The 23,086-nt window shown below is 45.5% G+C and overlaps 2 protein-coding genes across 3 annotated transcripts in view; one reads left to right on the top strand and one right to left on the bottom strand.

The window, feature by feature from the left end:
• Nucleotides 1–17,481, bottom strand: part of wdr37 (WD repeat domain 37) — a 23,586-nt gene extending 6,105 nt beyond the window's left edge. Inside the window, exons 1-11 of the mRNA XM_056299082.1 lie at nucleotides 17,342–17,481; nucleotides 16,251–16,448; nucleotides 13,185–13,281; nucleotides 12,828–12,923; nucleotides 10,619–10,683; nucleotides 7,666–7,804; nucleotides 7,362–7,433; nucleotides 6,953–6,997; nucleotides 6,556–6,632; nucleotides 4,071–4,305; nucleotides 3,799–3,940 (exon numbers count right to left, since the gene is read on the bottom strand). Coding sequence (XP_056155057.1) covers nucleotides 3,799–3,940; nucleotides 4,071–4,305; nucleotides 6,556–6,632; nucleotides 6,953–6,997; nucleotides 7,362–7,433; nucleotides 7,666–7,804; nucleotides 10,619–10,683; nucleotides 12,828–12,923; nucleotides 13,185–13,281; nucleotides 16,251–16,400 — 1,118 coding nt within the window. The 5' untranslated portion in view covers nucleotides 16,401–16,448; nucleotides 17,342–17,481. The remainder of the gene's footprint in view (nucleotides 1–3,798; nucleotides 3,941–4,070; nucleotides 4,306–6,555; nucleotides 6,633–6,952; nucleotides 6,998–7,361; nucleotides 7,434–7,665; nucleotides 7,805–10,618; nucleotides 10,684–12,827; nucleotides 12,924–13,184; nucleotides 13,282–16,250; nucleotides 16,449–17,341) is intronic.
• On the top strand, nucleotides 17,253–23,086 carry idi1 (isopentenyl-diphosphate delta isomerase 1). Of its 2 annotated transcripts, none has more exons than XM_056299083.1 (6): nucleotides 17,253–17,679; nucleotides 18,215–18,387; nucleotides 18,608–18,700; nucleotides 19,548–19,678; nucleotides 21,073–21,177; nucleotides 21,266–23,086. In XM_056299083.1, exons 1-6 carry the CDS (start codon nucleotides 17,528–17,530, stop codon nucleotides 21,476–21,478), a joined length of 867 nt encoding a protein of 288 aa, XP_056155058.1. In that variant the 5' UTR covers nucleotides 17,253–17,527; the 3' UTR covers nucleotides 21,479–23,086. The 2 variants fall into 2 exon arrangements, with proteins under 2 accessions (XP_056155058.1, XP_056155059.1); XM_056299084.1 differs by lacking the exon at nucleotides 17,253–17,679 and adding an exon at nucleotides 17,704–18,018 and having other exon boundaries at nucleotides 21,266–23,085.

Here is a 23,086-nt window from a genome sequence, read left to right as displayed (position 1 = left end):
GTGCAAAGCGTTTTCAATTTGCTTTGTTCGAAGATCCATCCTCTGTGATCTGTGTAACGTACACTAGCCACGGAAATGAATTTCTGCCGTGAGTACAATAAACTATATATATATATATACATACACACACACACATCTATTGTGTCAGCACTGAGGCTTTGACCCTTCCAGTCCTTTGCAACTTGCTTGTAATGTTGGTTGTCAAAGACTGTGAGCTTCAGGAGACTCGGCTGTTGCCGTCACTGGATCAGAGCATCGCCGAACGCCGAACGTACAAATGCAAACAAAACAGCTCAGGTTGTAGAGACAGGGAGGAACACATGGAGTGCTCCTGTTATTTAGCAGCGCTTTGGCAAAACTGACAGTCAACAAGAACCCCAATAATTACTGGTGTATTCCTCTGAGACGTGGTGTCAAATCTGCACACACACACGCGCACACACACACACACACACACGCAGGAAAACCATTTCATCACCCCCGATCAAAAGCCTCTGACTGCTTTCAACAGAGAGAGAGAGACACAAACGCGACATGGCACCCAGTTTGTAAGGCAAGTCCGCTGCCACTTCTTGTTTGCTCTCCACCGTTTGTTAGCTCATGTGCAGTTGTCATTACTCTGCAATTATGGCGGGAGGCAGGGTGGGGGTGGTGGTGGTGGTGGTGGAGGGTATGCTGCACTTTTGACTGCTGCGCCACACTGTCAGGGAACGTTAGCTGTAATTGCCAGTGAAGACGGCGAAAAAAAAAACTAAAAGGCTTTCTCTCTCTCTCTCTCTCTTCCCTGCAGCTCTCCTCCTCCTCTGCCCATTAAATCACTCACATGGTCTCCTCTGTCCACGCTTCCACCCAGCCACCAGACACAAATGGGTAGATTATGACATTTATGCCATGTTGCATTGCACACCAGCGTGGAGATAATGAAAATATGCATAGCATCAGAAATCCAACATCACGCATTGTGCGAGCGGGGCTAGCCGGACTATTCTGGAAGATGTGTGTGTGTGTGTGTGTGTGTGTGTGTTGAATAGACCTTCAACAGGGGTGTCTCTAGTCCCTGCTGGAAAAGTGTGGGTATTATTCATCTCGTGGCTTTGGGGCAGCCAAGCATTGCCCTGCAGCACACACACACACACACACACACACACACACACAGCTCTGATTCACAAACTTCTTTTTCTCTTCTTCTTCTTTTCTTGTACCCACATGAATAATGAATCAGAGACGGCTCACATGCAGCAGGACATGAGTTGAGGTGGCGCGAACATATGTACTCAGTCCAACCCTGCCCGTCTTCCACGCCACATAGCTGCCAATACGGGCTGACACCGAACACCAACGTGGCAGCTGCCTGGTAATTCTTCAAACGCCGAAGACGTCTTTACGTCCACCGCAATTACACTGACAAGACGAGACACGTGTGATCTTAATGCGCTGCGTCTTCCTCCGTGTGCGGGCACACACACGGAGGAAGTGGTTGTGGGGGGACACATACACCAATTCACACAAGGATGACTTCGGGGGCAGCAGACGTGTTGCTGCGTGCTCTAGACCCTCGATACAAATGGGAGGCGCCGTTCGGTAGGTTGGTTTCCCAAGTTCTGAGGCGGTAACGGTGGAAGTCGGCGAGCGTCACCTCCGACGTCAAACTGAGAGGCTGCTCCTGTGAGTAGACCGGGAGGACGCCGCAAGTAGTGCGGTACTTCCAAAGGTGGATACTGGAGAACGCGCAAGGCTCCGAGGTGGAAGAAAAACATACACACCTGGATTTCTATTATTAACGACATCAGAATATTTCCTAATGACTTCCTTAATAAGTGCTTTCTCAAGTAGTCTTCATCCATGGGCGTGCGGGTGGCATGGCGGACTATTCCGTTGCCCGCCAACACAGGGATCGCCGGTTTGAATCCCCGTGTTGCCTCCGACTCGATCGGGCATCCCTACAGACACAACTGGCCCTGTCTGCGGGCGGGAAGCCGGATGTGGGTATGTGTCCTGGCCGCTGCACTAGCGCCTCCTCTGGTCGGTTGAGGCTGCTGTTCGGGGGGGAGGGGGACAGCGTACATCCCCCCTGGTGAAACTCCTCACTGTCAGGTGAAAAGAAGCAGCCGGCGACTCCACATGTATCGGAGGAGGCATGTGGTAGTCTGCAGCCCTCCCCGGATCGGCAGAGACCGGGACGGCTCGGAAGAGTGGGGTAATTGGCCGGATATAATTGGGGGAAAAAAAGGGGGAGGGTGGAGGGGGAGTACTCTTCATCTAATTCTTTCAGTGCGGCATCGTGTGTTGCCGTTCCCGCTTTGCCTCGCCTCAGCGACTGCATCAAGTTATTTAAGTGTACGGGGAAAAAGTGCCCACTGTCTTCAGAAGTACCCAAGGATTAACACGGCACCTGGTCACCCAGTGAAATCAAACATCGCCCACTTCATATTTTCAGCTTTAGGCAAGTTATTAAGCCCAAGAGGCAAGACTAAGTTTATGTGGCTGAAGAAAATAAGCTTGTTTTTTTCTCCTTCCCTTTTGTCTTAGTGATGCATGGCTGAAGAGCTCCCAGGTATCGTTCCCTTTGCCGCCAAAGCCCAAAACAGTTGTTGGTATTTTAACGGGTATCGATATCCAAGCGGGATGAATCACAGAAGGGAAGGCTGTCGCTCACTTTGAGTCCGCAGCGCTTAATCTCATTACACTGATTGTCTATGGCAGAGAATTAGAGTGGGATCTGCAGGAATTATACATGTTGGGGTCGCACATAATGAGCGCCATACGTAATCCCCCCCCCCCCACTCGCAATCAAAGGCTGCCAGAGAGCCCCAGCAAAGCCAGCGCACGCCGAGACGCCCGCAGGCACGGGCGCACGCGCGTGTGCACGGACACACATCTCCTCCGCCTTTAAGAGAGCGCTACCCCTGAAATCCACCGACAAGCCTGGCAGTCGTCGTTTTTAAACTGAGCGACTCCAATTGAGCCTCAACAACGAGCGAAGTGCCAAATTACACAGAGTGGGGGGATTAACGCGGAAACGGACAGATAAACGGGCGGGGGGGGGGGGGAGGGGGGGAGCAAAGCGACGAAAGTGTGGAGAAGCGTCCAATAATGAATGAGAGGGAAAAGTGGAAGGTTTGGCTTAGAGCAACAGGGAACGGGAATTAACGCGACACTGTAGAGAGGATAAATGGGGGGGGGGGGGGGGACGACAAAGTGCTGGAGAAATTTACAGAGGGGATTGGAGTTGAACCAAAGTGACAAAATGTGTTACAACACCACCATGTGGAGGAAACCAGTACACACCACATGGTCTGTATTATTCCATTGTGGATTGTTGCAGTTCATTCGCATAGGCTAAAAAGAGGTCTGAACAACAAATCGAAATCACAATATGGCCAAGCGCAACATCTAAATCACAGAAGCTGCAAATTTTTTTTGCGTTCCTGTTCCTGACAAAGGTAAAATGTGTGACAACGCACCATTATACTGTACAAATCTCATTCTCCAGATGTAAGGAAACATGTTTCTTTGGCATAGACCCCAACAAATGTTACATCATCACAATTTCAGTAGGTTTTTTTTTTTTTGTGGAAATGAAAATTGCAACGCAAAAATAATCATTCCCACTAATCGTGACTCGTATCGCAATCGTAATACCTGTCGAAATAATCGCAATATGATTTTTTTTTTTTTTACCATATCGTGCAGTCCTAGCTAAAAATGTAAGCATCACCAGGGAAAAGAAGCACTGCTTCTCTGTATATGTGTGCACGTGTGTGTGCCTGTATGTTTGTGTGCGTGTGTCAGACTTACTCAGTGTGTCCCTGGAAGACATTGACAGAGTGGATGGAGGGATCTCTGAAGTCCCACAGTCTGAAAGTGGTGTCTCTGGATGATGTCACCACCAGCCGCTGAGTGGGGTGGGTACAGCAGTGGGTCAGCTCCTGGTCATGGCCTACACACACACACACACACACACACACACACACACACACACAAAAATCAATCTGGACATCAATACTTGTGGAGATCATTGGCAGATGAACTGCAGCTGTGTGTGAGTGTGTGTGTGCATAACTCCCTACCAGTGAGAGTGTGAACCAGTTCAGAGGTCTCCACCTCATACAGGTTGGCGGCGCGGTCCCAGGAAGCCGATACCACCTGTCTGCCCCCCACCAACCAATCAGCCGCGATCACCACACCCTGGTGGCTCTTCAGTGTTGCCGTAGCGACTCGGACGGTGGGCACCTCACAAGGCCCCTCCCCGTCCACCTCCCCTTCCTCTCTGTCTGATGAGTCCTGGTCATCGTCGCATGGAGCCTGTGAGAGCCAGGTTTTTTTAGTTTGATAAAAAGGAGTAAATAGTTTAGAACATATGCAAAGCTCGGCGTCTTCGGTTTTTACCGAAAAATACCCGGATATTTTAAAAGGAGCAGATCGGTTTAAACAGATTTTCAGCCGGATTTTACGTTTCCACAGATCCAAAAGTTGTTCCTGTTTGTGTGAGGTTATGTAACAGTGCCCTCTTGTGGCGAAATCCGGCATGCTGGATGGCTTTGAAAAATAAAAATCGAAAACGCCGAGCCTTGAACATATGTTATGGACACCACCTAGTTGAATGGAAAAGGAATATAGGAACACATGACCCCATTGGACCCTGGCCAAATTAACTGAACCAGGTGTGTGGAGAGCAGAAGATACCAAATGAGTCGCAGTTTCCCAACCGCAAATGAACCAAAATAGATTGATTTATATGATTATAGCCTATTCATTTTGTTTGGTTTTGGGGATCAGTCACAAGACTCATCAACATAAGTCAACCAATGATGAGCCCACAAGCTCATCAAACAAGAGTAAAACAAATAACCCAATTTCACACGTCAGAACTGCCTGTATGGTGTCTACCGCGGCTAGTGGATGAAGAAGGAGGCCACTACAGGGCCTGTGGGCGCCCAGGAAGGGACACAGTTCAATCAAAAGGTGGCAGCGATTACATAGAGGAGACTGCAGAGACTAGAGAGCAAGAGACACTGAAGCCCTACCCGCTCAGCCACTGTGGGTAGCTCCGAACTAGAACATTCGCTTCATCACTTCAGTACACGATGTATTCAAAAGAAGAAAACCAAGCTGATTGTGAAACAGCCGGTCCGTCAAAATTAAAAGGACAACTATAAATTGCATAAATGACAAAAAATACTGAGTATCAAAATAACGCTCTTGCAGAAAAGTAATTTATAGGGAAGATGAAAGTATGGTAGTAGGTTTGATTGAATAATTACGATGAAGTACCTATTCCACAATCAAATACCACTATCTCATCTCATCTCATCACCAGCCGCTTCTCCGGGGTCGGGTTACGGTGGCAGCAAGTTAAGTAGGGCACTCCAGATGTCCCTCCCCCCAGCAATGCCCTCCAGCTCCTCCTGGGGCATCCCAAGGCGTTCCCAGGCCAGATTGGACATGTAGTCCCTCCAGCAGGTTCTGGGTCTACCCCAGGGTCTCCTCCCAGTTGAATGTGCCTGGAAAACCTCCAAAGGAAGGCGCCCAGGAGGCATCCTAATTAGATGTCCGAACTACCTCAACTGGCTCCTTTCGACGCGAAGGAGCAGCGGCGCTACTCCAAGCTCCCTCCGGATGTCCAAGCTCCTCACCCTAGCTCTAAGGCTGAGCCCAGACACCCTATGGAGGAAACTCATTTCAGTTGCTTGTATCCGCGATCTCACCCTTTCGGTCACTACCCAAAGCTCATGACCATAGGTGAGGGTTGGAACGAAGACTGAATGGTAAATTGAGAGCTTTGTCTTCTGGCTCAGCTCCCTCTTCACCACAATGGTCCGGTACAACGTCCGCATTACTGCTGATGCTGCACCAATCCGCCTGTCAATCTCCCGCTCCATCCTACCCTCACTCGTGAACAAGACCCCAAGACACTTGAACTCCTTCATTTGAGGCAACAACTCATCCCCAACCCGGAGGGAGCAATCCACCATTTTCCCGTAAAGAACCATGGCCTCAGACTTGGGAGGTGCTGACTCTCATCCCGGCCATTTCACACTCAGCTGCAAACCGCCCCAGTGTGCGCTGGAGGTCGTTTTCTGATGAAGCCAACAAAACCACATCATCTGCGAAGAGCAGAGATGCAATTCTGACGTTCCCAAAACGGACACGCTCCTCACCTTGGCTGCGCCTTGAGATCCTGCCCATGAATATCACAAACAGAATCGGAGACAAGGGACAATCTTGGCGGAGTCCGACAACCACCGAAAACGTGTTTGACTTTGTGCCGAGAATACGGACACACGGACAACCAGAATCAGAATCAAATGGAGAATTGGCCATAAAAGGGCAGGTATCTGAGAAATTATAGGTTATTTCTAAGCCTGGTATTTTAGGTATCGGACCTTTAGTGCATAAGTGTGTACATGTATTTGGGTCAGAGGATTCAAAAGGGCGGATCCTTGTAAACAGCTATGTCTTCTGAGTGGTTATATAAATGACTCAGTGATTGATGAATGGATTGACTGACACATCAACTGACCTGTGAACAGGAAAGAAGGGAGTGATACTCACAGTGACGTCTGGTGTCGGCTGAGGAGCAGGCAGCTGGACCATGTAGCGCCAGATGTGTGCCGTCTGGTCTCCAGAGGCTGTGGACAAATAAATAATGGATAAACACACACATACAGGCCCACACAGACAAATACCGAACAATCAATATCACAACGATGCTGCTTGTTTGTGTGCATGAGCAAATAACAGCAGCACATCCATCAGAACATCGAGAGGTGTGATGATCTGCTAGCATCAGCGCTAGACAGACAGAGCAAGGGGAGGGAGAGACAGAGACAAAGAGACCAGGAGAGAGAAAGGGAGAGAGCGGTGATTGCCTACGGCTCATGAAAATGACTAATGAGGTGACAAATCAATCAAATACAACAAAAACTCATTAAAAAACACACCCACTTACCTGTTAGAGCCATCTGCTCTGTGGGGTGGAACTTGATGGAGTTGACTGTGGGTGAGAGAACATTTATTCAAAACATGATCTTTGCTGATGAGGCATGCATAAAAGCTTCATCAAGTAGTCTTGTCAAAAGTTAAATGAGAAAATCTTATTTTACATACGAACTGGTGATTTTGTGTTTGCGATTCAAACTATATCAACCCCAGATTTGCGACTGATGCCGGGGGGGGGGCACATTTATTTTCTCCAGTTCTAGATATACTTGAAAGAGTTAAAGCTGATTTCTATCATCATGCCATGTATGAATCTTGTACATATCATTTCAATTTTTTGGATCATGTTTTTTCAAGACTTTCATAATACAATGAAATGCAGGGAAAAGTTACATTTATCCTTAAAAAAGATGCCCTACCTGATCCTGCATGGCCAGCATATCGCAGTAGACACTTCCCTGTCTCTATACTCCACAGCAGAGCTGAGTGGTCTACGAAGGAAAAAGACATTGACTTCCATTTCATCATTCAACTCATCAATTAACAGAAAGCTGACATGTCCATCAGCTAACAATTCAATAAGGATGGATGATTAATCATGCAAAATACAAAAAAGAAACCTATGGTCTCATCATTTAATGTATATGTTTTACAATGGAGGGAAAAGGAGGTTATTTTAAAAATGACTTAAGAGACTTCATCAGTCAAGTGTGCCAAGCGTACCCGCAGAAGCAGTGCCCAGGACCGTTGGCTGTGTCCGGGTGACACTGAGGTCCCAGATCCCATCCCTGTGGCCCACATACTCCTTCAGTAACTGGCACACAGCCCTGGAACCAGTGGTGGCTTTGAAACTAGACACAATCTGTATGGGGAGAGAGAGATAAATTGTAAATATGAGAGAGCGAGAGCGAGAGAGAGAGAGGTGAGCATTCTTCAAAGCGCTGAACCATAGCCAAACTAAACACAGCTTTACTCAGATTAGAGCCAAGATAAACGTAAGAAACCATTATGTAAGTGGTCTGGGTACACATGGCCTATTGTTACTGTAGGTTACAGATGATCTGTGGTAAGACAGGCTGAAATAAAGTTGTCTTTTTCACAGCACTGTCATTTAGGTACATGTTGAAGGGACCATTACATAATAAGCCCATGATGTGCATGCTGCTGTGAGCTGAAGGCTAACCAAAGCAACTGGGTGCAGCAATTTGCTATTAGATACAGCTGCAAAGCATCTAGGTTCGCCTGTGCCCGCCTGTATCATTGTATATTTTAACTTCCGTGGGGAGTTTTTACTATTGTAGTGCTAACTTGTTTGTTTTCGATGGAAAGAGCACAAGTAGAGTTGACAGCGTAGTGACTGACGAAGCCCAACAGTAGTAATCAGGAAATACAGTCAGGGAAAACTATTTGCATTAGACCTGCATGCCTCCAGTCTGGAAAAAAAATAGTTTCGGGCATGTGTATTGGTCAGATGACAGTGCATTTTAGCCAGTTTCAACAGGAGGGTAATTTGAAAAGTCCTGTATCATCTTCTCAAACTTGCATGAATTTAAATGGGTCTTCCCTCTGTTTTCATCACCTTCAGATTTGGTCTGCTTTCAGACGTTAGAAAAGGGTTCCTATCCCTGTTATTTTTTTAAGGGTGGAAAAGACATCACTTAAAGACTGAAACACAGGATCAACTAAAAAATAACAATCAGGGGACAGGTTTAATATTGTATTTCAGTTCACAGGCAATTTTCATGTTAACGCTCTTCGGGACTTTACTAATGACTCAACTTGCAAAGTAAACTGGTCCCAAGAACCCACGTCTCCCTTTACTTACTTTACCTCCTACACATCAAAAACCAACTAAAATTAACATTATTCAAAGTAATTCATTTCAAGTAGCAACAGGTTTATATAGATAAATGCTCAATGAGCGCTTCTCGGGGTGTTGTACGAGAACAATGCTCTACGGCAGTTTCTCAACCCAGTCCTCAAGGACGCCCTGTCCTGCAGATTTTCTTTGCAACCCTGAATAGGTACCTGTTTGTAGTTATTCAACCAATCAGCAATGGATTATGTCAGATTTTTGCACACCTTGCATAATTAAGTACGATGAGATGATTGGTTGAGTAAGTACAAGCAGGGCTACCTATGCAGGGTTACAATGAAAATCTGCAGGATAGGGGGTCCTTGAGGACTGGGATGGGAAACACTGCTCTATGGCATGTACCAGACTTCAATGCAGATTTCTAAATCAAGGCAACCAAGGCATCTCCACTTGCAGATAAAACAGCCAACTCCTAAGACAAGCAGCCTGTGCACAGCAAAAATCAGTCATAATGCTTATTTTGCAACTGCTTAGCATTGATATTGTATTACTGCTCCTGATATCCTTTGAAAAAGGGCATGCTGAAAAGCAAAAGTCTTCAAAAACTCTAAAATATAGCAGAATCAAGAAGCCATATGCAAATGCAGTCATCCTCCCCAAATCCTTGTTGAAAGATTGTGGGGCAGAGAGGAGACCAGGAGTCAAGGTCCGACTTCAGCAAAGAAATTCAGCCCGCTGCTGCCTCCCTCATGCTTAATGACAAACGGAGCATCCAAGTAGGTTGGTTACCCATGAATCTCCACCCCACAACTCCCATGTGGCCACACTGAAGTTGCAAGGTCCGCCTACTTTGCCGTGGAAAGTGTACAAGGGCTATGTGAGCAAAATATCGAGAAGAAGTCTTTTTATAAGTCCACAGAAGAACACAGTTAGCTGAAGTTATGCTGAAGGCCATTCAAATGAGCATTTCGGTTTTTATAGTAAACAACGATGTGCCTGTATCAGCCCAAATTTTGGCTTTTTATGTTTACTGCAGTTCAAGATATTCAGTCTCTGCATCCAGCACTTCACATTCTTTGTTATGAGGGCGCCCGGGTACCGTAGCGGTCTATTCCGTTACCTGCCAACACAGGGATCGCTGGATCGAATCCCCATGTTACCGCTGGCTTGGTCGGGCGCCCCTACAGACACAACTGGCCGTGTCTGCAGGTGGGAAGCCGGATGTGTGTCCTGGTCGCTGCACTAGCGCCTCCTCTGGTAAGTCGGGGCGCCTGTTGGGGGGGGGGGGGACTGGGGGGAATAGTGTGATCCTCCCACGCGCTACATCCCCCTGGCGAAACGCCTCCCTGTCAGGTGAAAAGAAGCGGCTGGCGACTCCACATGTATCGGAGGAGGCATGTGGTAGTCTGCAGCCCTCCCCGGATGGGCAGAGGGGGTGGAGCAGTGACCGGGACGGCTCGGGAAGAGTGGGGTAATTGGCCGGATACAATTGGGGAGAAAAGGGGGAAAAATCCAAAAAAAAAAAAATTGTTATGAGGCCTGACGCTCGATGCATTTCCATGCATATTACTCTTCAAGAAAATAAAGCATGCAAAGCAGAAAAGGTTTAACGAGTCGAACACGAGGCATCTTGCTCAACATTTCAAACTGACTGCCTCCTGCGTAGGTCACAACTTCTGTTGAAGAGAGAAAAAAAAAAGACGTGTCTTCCCTTCTTTCATTCGGGCAACAAAGGCTCTTTTGATAGTCACTAATCATTATCCCGGCTCTGAACCCAAACTGCTCAAATATTTACATACAGATGGCTAATCTTATTAGCTTTATAGAATGCGTTCACATACTGCAGCTAACGCCGGTTACCTTGCTGGTGGAAGCTTTGTAGGTCGTCTTCAGCTTCTGCGAGAGCTGACTGGTGCTGTGGCTTGCTGTGTCGAGGAGAGAGAGACCAAGGGGAGCGAATGAAAATTCACCAAAATGAAAACCTTGTCGGTCTTACTCACGGTGGTTTTGCTGCCTCGACTACTGATGTAAAAAGGGCCGTGGCTTTGAACCAGACACTCTTCACACTGCAAAGCCTTGTTGCTCGTTTATTTATAGTTGTTAGTTACTGTCTACATAGACCCTTGTGCCTTTTGAACACCAGCTCAGGGGACCCATGGTGAACAGTACGGCTGTAAGCGGTCACAGTTAGGTAATATGAGAATGGAAACACGCTGTGGACTTCGCACTGGCTGTCTTGAGTCCCGATTATGTTCTTTGGAACATGAAAATTGGTGGAACAAAGTTTAGATAAATTCATATTAAACTCTATGCATGTGTCTCTCAGTGCATTAGATTCCTCTACTTCCTTCTCAGTGCCCTTCACATCCCCTTGCATGACTGCCATGAGTGAGCCGCTAATGGATATTTCACTTCAGATAGCCCTCCTTACAGTCAAAAGCAACACACAACTCATTATTATTTGCAATTACAATCAGATGTCCTGATGCATGCTCAGTAATCCAGGTAAGAAAATCAAATAAAGTTGAATCAGTTCATCTGGATACAACGTTTACTGACAGATACGTTTCATCACTCAACTAAGTGACCACTTCAGTCTAAACTGACTGCAGGTGTCCCCACCCTTATAAACAGTTGCATAACGACTGAAACCAAAGATCAGTTTCATATGCAAATATGGGTGAGACCATTAACTAGAGTTTCATTGGCCATGTGTACTATTCACAGAGGATTAGGGAATATTTGCATATGGAACATTGTAAGATAATAATAATAATCATTAAAATTATATAGCGCTTTTCTAGATACCCAAAGCGCTTCACAGAGAAGGGGGTAACTCACTTCAACCACCACCAAAGATGGTGACAGATGTACTCTTAGGCCCCCCCCCCCTTGGTTCAGGAACGGTTGTTCCCTCTTCACATAGATGGCCTCTTTGACCCCCCATTCAAACCAGTGTTCCTCCCTATCAGGGATGTGCACATCCTCATCCTTGAAAGAGTGGCCACTGGCCTGTAGATGGTGTAGACTGTGGAGTCCTGGCCTGACGTGTTAGCTCTCCTGTGTTGTGCCATCCTCTTGGCCAGCATCTGTTTAGTTTCCCCAATGTACAAATCACTCTTGGCACTTAACAGGGTACACGATATTGCGCTGTTTGTTCCAGGGGACCCGATCCTAGGGTTGGACCAACTTCTGGCACGTTGTGTTTTGGGGTTTGAAAGCACCCGAAATGCAGTGTTTTGAAAATGCGCATCTCAATTGTTCTGACACTCCCGCCACATATGGAACCACCACTGGTTTATGCTTAGACAACTGTTGTCCTTCTCCTCTCTTCGATCGGCTGGTGCACTGTTTGGGCGTCTTCCTGGCTTTGACAAACGCCCAGTTAGGATAACCACACTTAACCAGGGCCTGTTTAATGTGGAATTTCTCCCCTTCCCCGGCCGCTGTGTCGGCGGGAACGTTGTCAGCTCGGTGGTACAGCGTCCTGATGACTCCTAGTTTGTGCTCGAGTGGATGATGAGAGTCAAACCTTAAGTACTGATCAGTATGTGTTGGTTTACGGTAAACATCAACAAGCAAATGTCCCCCATCACCAATTGCAATTTCACAGTCTAAGAACGCTAACCTGTCATTTTTCACATCCTCCCTGGTGAACTTGATGTGGCTGTCCACAGAGGAGGCTGAGAGTACATCTGCCACCGTCTTACAATGCTGTGATTGCAAACATTCCCAAATCCTCTGTGAATAGTGCACATGGCCATTGAAACTTCAGTTAATGGTTGCACCCATATTTGCACATGAAACTGATCGTTGGTTTCGGCCATTATGCAGCTGTATTGTTTATAAAGGGTGGGGGTACCTGCAGTCAGTTTAGACTGAAGAGGTCACTTAGATGAGTGATGAGACATATCTGTCAATAAATGATGTATCCAGATGAACTGATTCAACCTTCTTTGAATTACAATCAGAATTTCAAGGAAACTGAGGCTCCTATTAATTGTGCTTTGATGGTCACAGTGGTCCTAAAAAGACATTAGACCCTGGTGGAAAGAGTGTATTGTTGTACCTTTTGTTTTCAGGGCCCCTTTGGCGGGGTCTCCTCCCTCAATGTTTTGTCCATCCCCTGTCAGGCGCTCGTTCAGAGAATCGTTCTCCCGACGCACTGTAATGTTTCACAGCAATGACAGGGCGTTAGCGGACAAAGACTAGATTTCACACGACACCAAATCATTTGGCCAAGAAGTCAAACACCACAGGTATGTGTTCAGGGAAATTAAAGTATGGAGGGGGGAAATGATCATCGAAAAACAATCGTGAAGACGGTCAAAGAAGCGACAAACAAGATTCCAGTGTTGTGCTGCATTTCTGGTTATCTTAAAACAACCCCCAAAAATATTATAACGCTGTCTTCTCAATCACTCACATTCTAGATTTTCAATGTAGAGATTCTCAAACTCGCGTTCAATCTGGCCAAACAGGTCGAGGAGGTTGTTCCTTATGGATAGGGGCAGCTTGGAATCCTGCATAAATGGAAGGACAAAGAAACAGACTCTGATCATCTTCAAACACAGTACGCATTCAGACTGAAACCATACAGACCTATATGTTCGATTGGTCCTAGCGGGTTAGGAGAAGGGTGGGGACCATTTTTTAACCCTCTTCCCTTCACCACTCCAAAGGTGCATTTTCACAGGCTTAGACAATCTTCATATCAAGGATAATAATAACAAGAAAGTAAAAAATTAGAATTTTTTATGGCTTTTTTTCCCCCTCTTTTTCTCCCCAATAGTATCCAGCCAATTACCTCACTCTTCTGAGCCGCCCCAGTTGCTGCTCCACCCCCTCTGCCGATCCGGGGAGGGCTGCAGACTACCACAAGTCTCCTCCGATACATGTGGAGTCGCCGGTCGCTTCTTTCACCTGACCGTGAGGAGTTTCGCCAGGGGGACATAGTGCGTGGGAGGATCACGCTATTGCCCCCAGTTCCCCCTCCCCAACCGAACAGGCGCCCCAACTGACCAGAGGAAGTGCTAGTGCAGCGACCAGGGCACATACACACATCTGGCTTCCCACCCGCAGACACGGCCAATTGTGTCTGTAGGGACGCCCGACCAAGCCGTAGGTAACATGGGGATTCGAACTGGCGATCCCTGTGTTGGTAGGCAACAGAATAGACCGCTATACTACCCGCATGCCCCCCACCCCCGAAGAATTGCTTTTTGAGGCACCTGCCCAGCACAATAAAAGCTTGAATATTGTATTGTCCAAAAAAAATGACTAGCATGACAACCATGTTAAACTATACTTCTAAATAAAAGACAGTGTTTCTGATATAAGCTTCATCGGGTGTGGTTCCTCATATGCAGCTACATCATTTTGTCACCATTCGGGCAGGGGCTTGGTTTAGTCATCCAACACACCAGGAAAGAAGTCCAAGTACAAATACTTCATTAGACAAAGCATCGTAGCTGGAGCCACCCGTATAGATCTCTTGCCAAACAGAGTGCTTCCACGCACATCCTAACACACACACACACACACACACACACACACACACACACACACACACACACACACATGCCAGATACCTTATCTAAATTAAGTGCGGTACCATTTACAGCTCAAGTAAGACTAGCAGGCCATATGCTGAGCTGGGGGGCAACTACTGTATAAGGTGAGCTATTTTTGTAACACAGCTAACTAAAGGCTAAAAAAGATTAACAACACATCAACCACGAACCAACCAGCCTAACTCTATATTTCAACTGACTTACCTCCATAGCGAACTCCTAGAAGTACCCAGTTATCAGTTGACTGCGACTACACAGCATGCAAAGAGAAGTATAGGTTGCCATGAAAACAATGGAATCAAATGCCTGGCTGTGACAGTTCGCCTTGAGAGCGGCAGCCCATTTCTCTAGTGATCTGAAACACGAGGACACCAAATACTTCACTGCTGTCCTTTCCCCTGGCGCACGTTCAAGAGCAAGTGTGTGTCACGGCAAGGTTAGCCACTTCTACATTCTGTCAGCGCTACATGTAAAACACGCTGCAAAAATGAGGCAATTAGCAGACAACAACACACTGCCCCTTATTCGTTCAAAGCTGCTCAGTCATGAGCCCTAAAACCTACAGCCCTCAGTGGCTGCTGCACATAATGACAGCATTGACGGAGTGAGAGAGGATGTGATCCATAAAGGTCTATGGAGCTGTTTACACTGTGTGCCTGTATGTCTGTGAGTGTGTATGTGTGTGCTTGCAATTCATGTAAACCTTTTGTTTGGCTAACCTTCTGTACATAATATGAGCAGGTAGATATTGGCAGTGGAAAAAAAAAGGCCTAGTGAAAAGACTAATCAGACCTGGACAAGCAGCCCATATTAAAACGTAATGAGTCAAGAGTCCAATACCATTGTTTCGCCCTTACTTCAGAGGTTGACAAGTCAAGGACAATGTCCAGCAGAGAAAGTAAAGGGTAAAAGACTAGTTCTAGCGATACTAAAATCTACAAAACATATGGAGTAAGTTTGAGAAACCATTATTCAACTTACAGACCCAGATTCAAGGATATGTCAGCTTTTGTGTAGCTTATATCAGAGAGGGCTTTACTGTAGTCATAATGCAGCCACGTCCCAAATGGTAAGACCCAGGATGTTCTTGATCAAACAGCAGAAGGCTTTTTATTATTCTAACAGTAAGGGTGTATGACAACCGGCTACAGCAGGTCTGTATCAGGGGTGTCAGTTTACCATCTTGATCTAAATCTTCCTTCCCTGGTGGAAAAAACAAAACAAAACAAAATCAAATTTTGGCTGCAGTGTAAATACCAGACACTGGTGATGAAGTCCCCTGATCAAATGGATGGTTAGACACTACCTTGACACTAATAATCAATAGATTTCAGAGCAGTACACGGTTAGACCCCAACTTGACACTAGCAATCAATAGATTTCAGAGCAGTACACAGCAGATACTTTTGTTAAACTATCACAAAATGAAAGACCTATATACACATACAAATCCAGCCAGCTCCTAAGTTTCCCAGTGACAAAATGTTACACCAAATTAGGCACCATGAAAAACACGAGGTCTGACACTATTCTTTCCTTGGGGGAAGTGTTTTTCATAAAATCAGTTGAGGAAGGATGTTGCAACAACAGAGAGCGAAGAAAAGCAATGCTGAAAAACCGGCTGCTACTGTATTCCCTCTGACAGAAACTGGCCTCCCACCACAGAACAGAATGACAAGCAAAATGTTAAACAACCAAAAAAAAAAAAGCTCCCTCTGCCCTAGATGCATGTTGTAAGCAGGTGCAATGGAGCTCCTCGTGTCTTACCTATTTCTAATTATATTTTTACATGTCTTACATCTTTGCATGATATTTCTTTTTTTTGTGTGAACCCTTGTTGCAGATCTGAGCTATCCATGCTTGTGTGTGTGTGTGTGTGTGTGTGTGTGCATTGATCCGAGTCTCTGTCTCTCCCTCACCTGTCCCTCCAGCATGTCTCCTCTGTGCAAGCCAGGTGGCCTTTCCTCTGTACTGTTGGTGCGCCGTATGGACAAGCTGTGGGCCTTGCGCTTCTGCTTGGGATGGCGCGCAGCTGAAGCAGAGCTGCCGCTTCCGCCCTCCACAGGCATCTCTCCTCAGTGGCCCTGCCCCTGCTCACCTCCTACCTGAGAGGCTGGCTAGATAAACACAGATCAGGCTGGTTGGTTCGTTGGTGAAAACCACTTGTCACACACACACACACATACATAAGATTGATGTATTATATATGTGTGTGTGTGTGTGAGAGAGAGAGAGACCTTACTATGACAGGCCATAAACGGACTTCAGCATCATGCTAGCATGATGTGCGACTACAGATGACAGCAAAACCAGGGAAGGGAAAATAACGTTGAGCGCCCCCTGACGAAATGAATCAGCGTTTGTCCCTATAATATCGTAACATATCTCTATAATATCAGTGGCTACCGGTTTTCTTTGCAGTGTAAATGAAGGCATGGCCTTCGTGATTTTTGCTTCAATTCTTCGTTAAAGCAAAGTTACATGCAGAGAGTGGCCATCCGACCACACCTGGCTAATTCAGATTACGCGTGGAGGCTGCAAATGAGAATAGCTTGTTCGCCTTGCCTGTAGCACATCTCACCCCTTAAGCACAGCAGCTCAAAAACACTATGGGCGGGACGATCTGACACTACACGACGCATGACCTAAATTCGTATTATTATTGGGTTTTGTTTTGGGGAAGGTTGTGAATGTGCGGGTTTCACGCTATGCATTTAAGTCTCTCGTCCCATTTTGACACATCATTTATTTTTTTCCCCTCAGTTCAGACTTCCGGGTCACACGCGACGCGTTTGCCACCATTCGCCAATGCGGCGTCGCTGTGTCGTGCGCGAGGCGCCGAGGAGCCAATGAGAAACTTTTTTGTTTGTTTGTTTTTTTTTCAGCCAATGAGAAGCCGCTGCGTCGGAAGCGCTCGACGATGACGAAAATGACAGTCGAACGCCGTGTGTTCCGTTCCGAAAATATCGCGAACAAGCGTGGACAAGAGACAAAGAAGCCATTTCTCTACCTGAAATACGAAAACGCATTCGCGAGTAACCGGCGATCGCGTCCGCTTTTCTGGAGAGTATATTCTCGACGGCCAACGTTGACGCCAGGTCTAGTCGATTTTGTCAAATCTGGGGTGGAGCGGGGAAGCTCGGTGGTCCGATGGCGTGTTGACACCGTTTGATTGGACTTCTATTTTGGTCAGGCGATGGCGCGGGCGGTGTGGGCGGTGCTCCGGATGGTGTCCTGCGAGGGATCGGCGTCGTTCATATCAAACGTACCTGCGGCAAGTCGGCGCTCCGCTGCAAGGAACCCACCATTTCAAATACGCCCCATCACCCCCCTCGGAGACAGATCAAGGTAGGTTGCGACTTCGTGAGAGAGCAGAAGTGCGGCACTCGCGTCGAGCTCGCTAACCATGAGCCTCCTCAACTTAAGCCGCTAGCCAGTGGTTTAAAAAAAACGAGTTATCGCTGTCGATCGCTGTCCCGGAGCTGGGTTTCTTTCCTCACCGGCGTGACCGCTTGGGTGCGTGTTAAGCACGCGACAAGTGGTCGCGTGCCACATGTCCCACGTTCAAATAGAAGGCTGCGTCTTGTGTTTCCAAATCTGGGCTAAAAAAAAATCCCTGATGAAACGGTGGATCACAACAGGTGAACGTACTTAATTCCCTGGCAGAACGGAGAACAGGCAGCGTAGGTAATACTAGAGTCACATTTAAAACATATTGTAGCCAATTCGGGGGTAGCAACTTCGCTACAATGTTACTGGTATTAAGCGACGCAGGATACAAAACCACTTTTCTGGTCCGAAAATAATCATTAGCCTACCCAATTACTGTGCTGTAATTACTATACCCTAACCATCTACTTTTGGTTCTCCATATCCTCTCCAGTCAAGTAAGAAACCTACAGTCTGCAATCAGAATGCCTGAAATAAACACAGACAACCTTGACGAGAAGCAGGTTCAGCTGCTCTCTGAGATGTGCATCCTTATTGACGAAAACGACAACAAAATTGGGGCAGATACAAAGAAGAATTGTCACCTTAACTCCAATATTGATAAAGGTAGGCTTGTTGCCATCCATCCGTCAATCATTTCATGTCTGGAGCGTTATCATACACAGATCTGTCCTGCATTCTAAGAGCCTACCGAATCTGAAATTAGGAGAATGTATTGAGGCAAATTGGGTGGGGAAAACAAATGAGGATGTGATCATAAGTTCACTGCAGTGCCTTGGCTATGTTAATATGGACTTTTTATTTAAACTGCTGTCTGTGTTGCCAGGTTTATTACACAGAGCCTTCAGTGTCTTCATTTTCAACAGCGAAGAGAAGCTGCTCTTACAGCAGAGATCTGATGCAAAAATCACTTTTCCAGGTGGGTAGCTAACTCTTAAGGCTGGTAGGCTATACACTGTGCGAATTTGGGCCATCTCAGATGAAAGATGACTAAACGTGGCGACATTTTTGGTTGTGGCTCCAAAAAGGTGGTCCTACGTTGTGCTGTGAGACAGGTTCAAAGACGGCATTTATTACAGTCTTGCGACTGAAGATAACCTGGGACAAAAGTCTGACCATGTCAGAAATTTGGATGACCATCTCACAATGTGACTGTTATTACGACCTACGTCTACTAACCAACCAGTAGAAATACAGCACGAAATGATGCACGGATCAACATGATGCAGAATCTTTGCTGGCGCTAAACACAAACAAACAGACTTAGCATCTGTGACCCAAATATGATGGATTCAACAAAACACTAGAACACTACTAGATTTTTTCCCCAAACACATTAATGTGGCGACTATTGAAAGGACTCGATCCCTGGTTGGCGTCATGTTGCTCTACCAGCAGCGTAGATTGATTACACGCACGGATGCGGCACGCACGCTGATGATGTTTTTATGGACTTGCGTCACAGCCTGCAATTCAGGTGTTATCATCGTACAGTCTACATACATTAAACTTGATGTCATACCCAAGTTTATTAGATCCATATCGCACAGTGTGGCTTGCAGTAAACTTGTAGGATTGCTAGAATCTCACAGTCTGTAGGAGGCTTTAAACCTTTGAGTGTGACCCTTATCAAAAAAATCCTCAGTGGGACCTAAGTCGTGATACACAATTGCTGCCACATGTACCGTGTCACTGTTTAATGATTAGGTAGCAGTATTAATAAGCAACAATTTTGGGTTCCCATTTTTTTCCCTTTTTATGTGTAGGTTGTTTCACCAACACTTGCTGTAGTCATCCTTTACACATAACCAATGAGCTGGAAGAGAAAGATGCAATAGGAGTGAGAAGAGCTGCTCAGAGGAGACTCAAAGCTGAACTTGGAATTCCCATGGAACAGGTATATCTGTGTAAAATGTATATATGTGTGCAAGAGTTCACAAATTCCTATATTTCACACGTTAACCTTACCGGGACAAAATACCCTGCGTAGTCCTACAGCTTTATTTTAACTTAAGACGTTGTCAGTATTTGATAGACTTCATTCCTGTATTTATTGTTGTTGTGATGAGTGGGTCAGAAAACAATCCATCCTGTTTTCTTCACTTTTTCTTTGATTAAAATTTGATTATATTCTATGTCTCAACCAAAGCAGACAAGGCATTTGCCTTGTCCAGTCCCCTGATCCTCCCAGCCCCCTGTACTCAGCAAAACCTATCCTGTCACCAGTCATACAGCTTACCTTTGCAAAGTTACTGTAGAATATAGAAAACAGTTCCTTTTATTCCTTTTCTTTTTATTGTTTGCATGTTCTGATGACGTCTTAATGCGCCAAACTGGTCATACTTCTGGTTTTCAATATTTTACAATAAATAAGGGGCTGTCCGTAAATAAGATAAGATTTAGATCTGTTAAGCTGTGCAGGAAAATTGCAGGCACAAATCTAACTGTCCTCCCATGTGTACAAAGTCAGAGGCACAAAGAAGGCTCAGTCAATTCTTGATGACCCTAGTCACCCCTTGTTCAGTGAGTTTAGGTTGTGTCTATCTGGTCGCAGATATAATCTGCCAAGATGCAGGACCAATAGATTTAAGAATTCATTTGTCCCTGATGCTATTGCCCTTTTGAATATCTATCTAATTCTATGTTTATTTGTGTGAATTGTTTGTGTATTGATCAGTGTGTGTTGATATTGATTGGTTTTACTGCTGGCTGTGCAACAAACTGCCCCTCGGTGATAATAAGGATTACTTTAACCTTGACCTAAATTGAATACAACAAATCTACTACCTGGTACTCTTGTTGATCCCCATTTTAGATGTCCCCCTATAGCAATCAATGGTGCCTCAAGCACCCACATTAGTAGAGACTGTAGCTTTGGCCCCTACATGAATCAAGAATATAGGTGAGGGCCCTGCATCAATAGAAACTGTATTTTGGGCCCTTGCAACAGTCGTTAATATAGTCTCAGAGACTGTAATAGTGGAGTCTATCATAGGCTATGTACAGACGTGGTCTGGAATGTCTTTTTCACTTGGAACTGTGCCTTTACGAATGTAGTGCATTCTGTTTTTTTGGGGCCCTGGGTGGCTAGGGCCACAGGGCATTATCCCCGCTTGCACAGTCAGTAATCCAGCCATGATTATTGGCAAATGTCTGAAATTGGTGGCAGCACAGCTTCTTGACCCCAAATCAAAAAGGCAACAATTTTATAGCAAAGGTGCAATTGACCACAAGGATTGTGGTGAATTTTCCTTATTGAGCGATCTTTTCTACCTTCCTGTTGTTTCTCAGGTAACACCAGATGAGATGACGTATCTAACAAGGATCCACTACAAGGCACAATCAGACGGCGTGTGGGGAGAGCACGAAATTGACTACATCCTCTTCTTGCAGAAGGTATTGCTACTACATCACTGATTGTGTTTTGGCTTGGATGTTTGTTTTCAGATTATGACCAATCATTTTTTTTCCCTCCTCTATGAAGGATGTGGTGGTGAACCCAGACCCTAATGAGATCAAAAGCCACTGTTATGTAACCAGGGAGGAGCTGAAGGAGATGCTGGAGCAGGCCAAACGCGAGGAGCTGAAGATCACTCCCTGGTTCAGCCTCATCGCTGAGACCTTCCTCTTCAAATGGTGGGACAATCTCCAGAACCTAAAGCAGTTCATGGATCACAACCGCGTTCACCGGTTGTAACCAGACTCTGGAGGAGCAGGGTGGGAGGCTTTCTGAGCAGGATTGGTGTGGCAGGAAAACATGGGTCATGCTTCACTGAGGTGCAGTGTAACAATCCACATGGCATACATGTGTTTACTTACGTTCTCACCCAAAAAAAATTCATTGATTTTTTTTTCAGTCCCATCATATTCCCAAATAGATCACAGATGGTTTCTTTGTACCTCTGGAAGTACTTATAATTTGTACGAAACACAGATGGTCAATCTAGACAGTATGCCAATTTATAAAAACAAGTTTGTCGAAAAATAGGATACTTACCTCGTAACTGTTGCACACTTCTTTTGAAACTCACATAATATTGATCCACACAGGAATGAAATCACTAAATTAAGCAGGTGAAAATTGTGTTTCCAGACCACACTCATTAATAGCAGACCTTGTTCTAACCAGACAAGGCTTTAGGTACTACCTCATATTAGTTAGCCTAAAACTGTTGGGTTTTTTTGCATGTTTGGTGTAGCCCACGGCACAGTAAATAATGTTGGAAACACATGGGTAGAGTGTTTTTGGACATCCAGGCAGCATCCAGCAAAAGGCTCAAAAGTAATTGTTTGCCTAAGTTTGTTGATGATAGTTAGTCTACTACTGTAAAGCCAGACTCAAGTTGAGAGTTGTCTTACACGGAGGTTGCTATGACATGAGGGAAGTAGAAATATGTTTGAGTGATTGAGTCTTAATATATAATTAGTCATGTGGTTCACAGTAGCTTTGGTTGCACCAAGTTTTATCCGTTGACATGTTGGACAAAAATTGATACAAGTAGTGCAGAAATGCTGATGCAAGATAAACGGTCAACTCATCAAAATTGCATACTTGTAATTTTTGAACAGAAAAGGCAGAATGGAGAGGTGAATGTTCAACTCCAACTTACGTCTCAGAGTTGAAATGAGCCATTTATCAGTATGTTTATGATCAAATGGTATTAAGTACGGAAGCCAAAAACGGCCGTGCTTACTTTTTTATGCCGTTATTTCGACCACGAGTTAATTATTCGTTCTCCTCTTTGGCTACTATAAAACGAGATTGTTTGCTCTAATGATGTTATTGCGGCAAACAAAACTACACATGTACGCCTTGACTTACCGTTCAGTTATGAATCCTCACCGACAGTCAAGACTTGAAGGCCCGAAACTTGAAGGCTGAAATCATGTGTGATCAAATGAACCAGACACTCATTTTCAAGTTCTCCATAATTATCCCGTGATTTTTCTCCTGATAAATTATCGTTGGAGAAAGAGCTTGGTTATCTCCAACAAATAATTAACTCAATAACCACATTAAAGAATTGCAAGCACAGCTGTTGTTGACTTCCTTAGATTAAAGCCCAAGAATTCATACTCTATTTTCATAGAAGCATGCCTAACTAAAGGTCACTATGCAGTGATGAATGATGGCAACAAGAAGTTTGTGACTAAGGCATTCATCCCTTTGTAGATACACTATTGCCGGTAATGGCAATAGAGGTTTTGTAATCTTTTACCCAATAAAGACTGAGTTAGATTTTTTGGATTGTGGTCATTGTGGGTGTTTAACTGGACGTCCACCGAGCAGTTATGAGGCACGACT

The sequence above is a fragment of the Lampris incognitus genome, chromosome 19, assembly GCF_029633865.1.
Source record: "Lampris incognitus isolate fLamInc1 chromosome 19, fLamInc1.hap2, whole genome shotgun sequence".
Classification (NCBI taxonomy): domain Eukaryota; kingdom Metazoa; phylum Chordata; class Actinopteri; order Lampriformes; family Lampridae; genus Lampris; species Lampris incognitus.
The sequence above is the reverse complement of the archived record's forward strand: the minus strand, read 5'-3'. Positions and strand labels throughout refer to the sequence as shown.

Excerpts from the sequence above, each read along its gene's own strand:
- idi1 (XM_056299083.1), top strand. The coding sequence starts at position 17,528 with ATGGCGCGGGCGGTGTGGGCGGTGCTCCGGATGGTGTCCTGCGAGGGA. Across the intron at positions 18,388-18,607 it reads TAACTCCAATATTGATAAAG|GTTTATTACACAGAGCCTTC; the intron begins GTAGGCTTGTTG and ends CTGTGTTGCCAG. Across the intron at positions 18,701-19,547 it reads TGCAAAAATCACTTTTCCAG|GTTGTTTCACCAACACTTGC; the intron begins GTGGGTAGCTAA and ends TTTTATGTGTAG.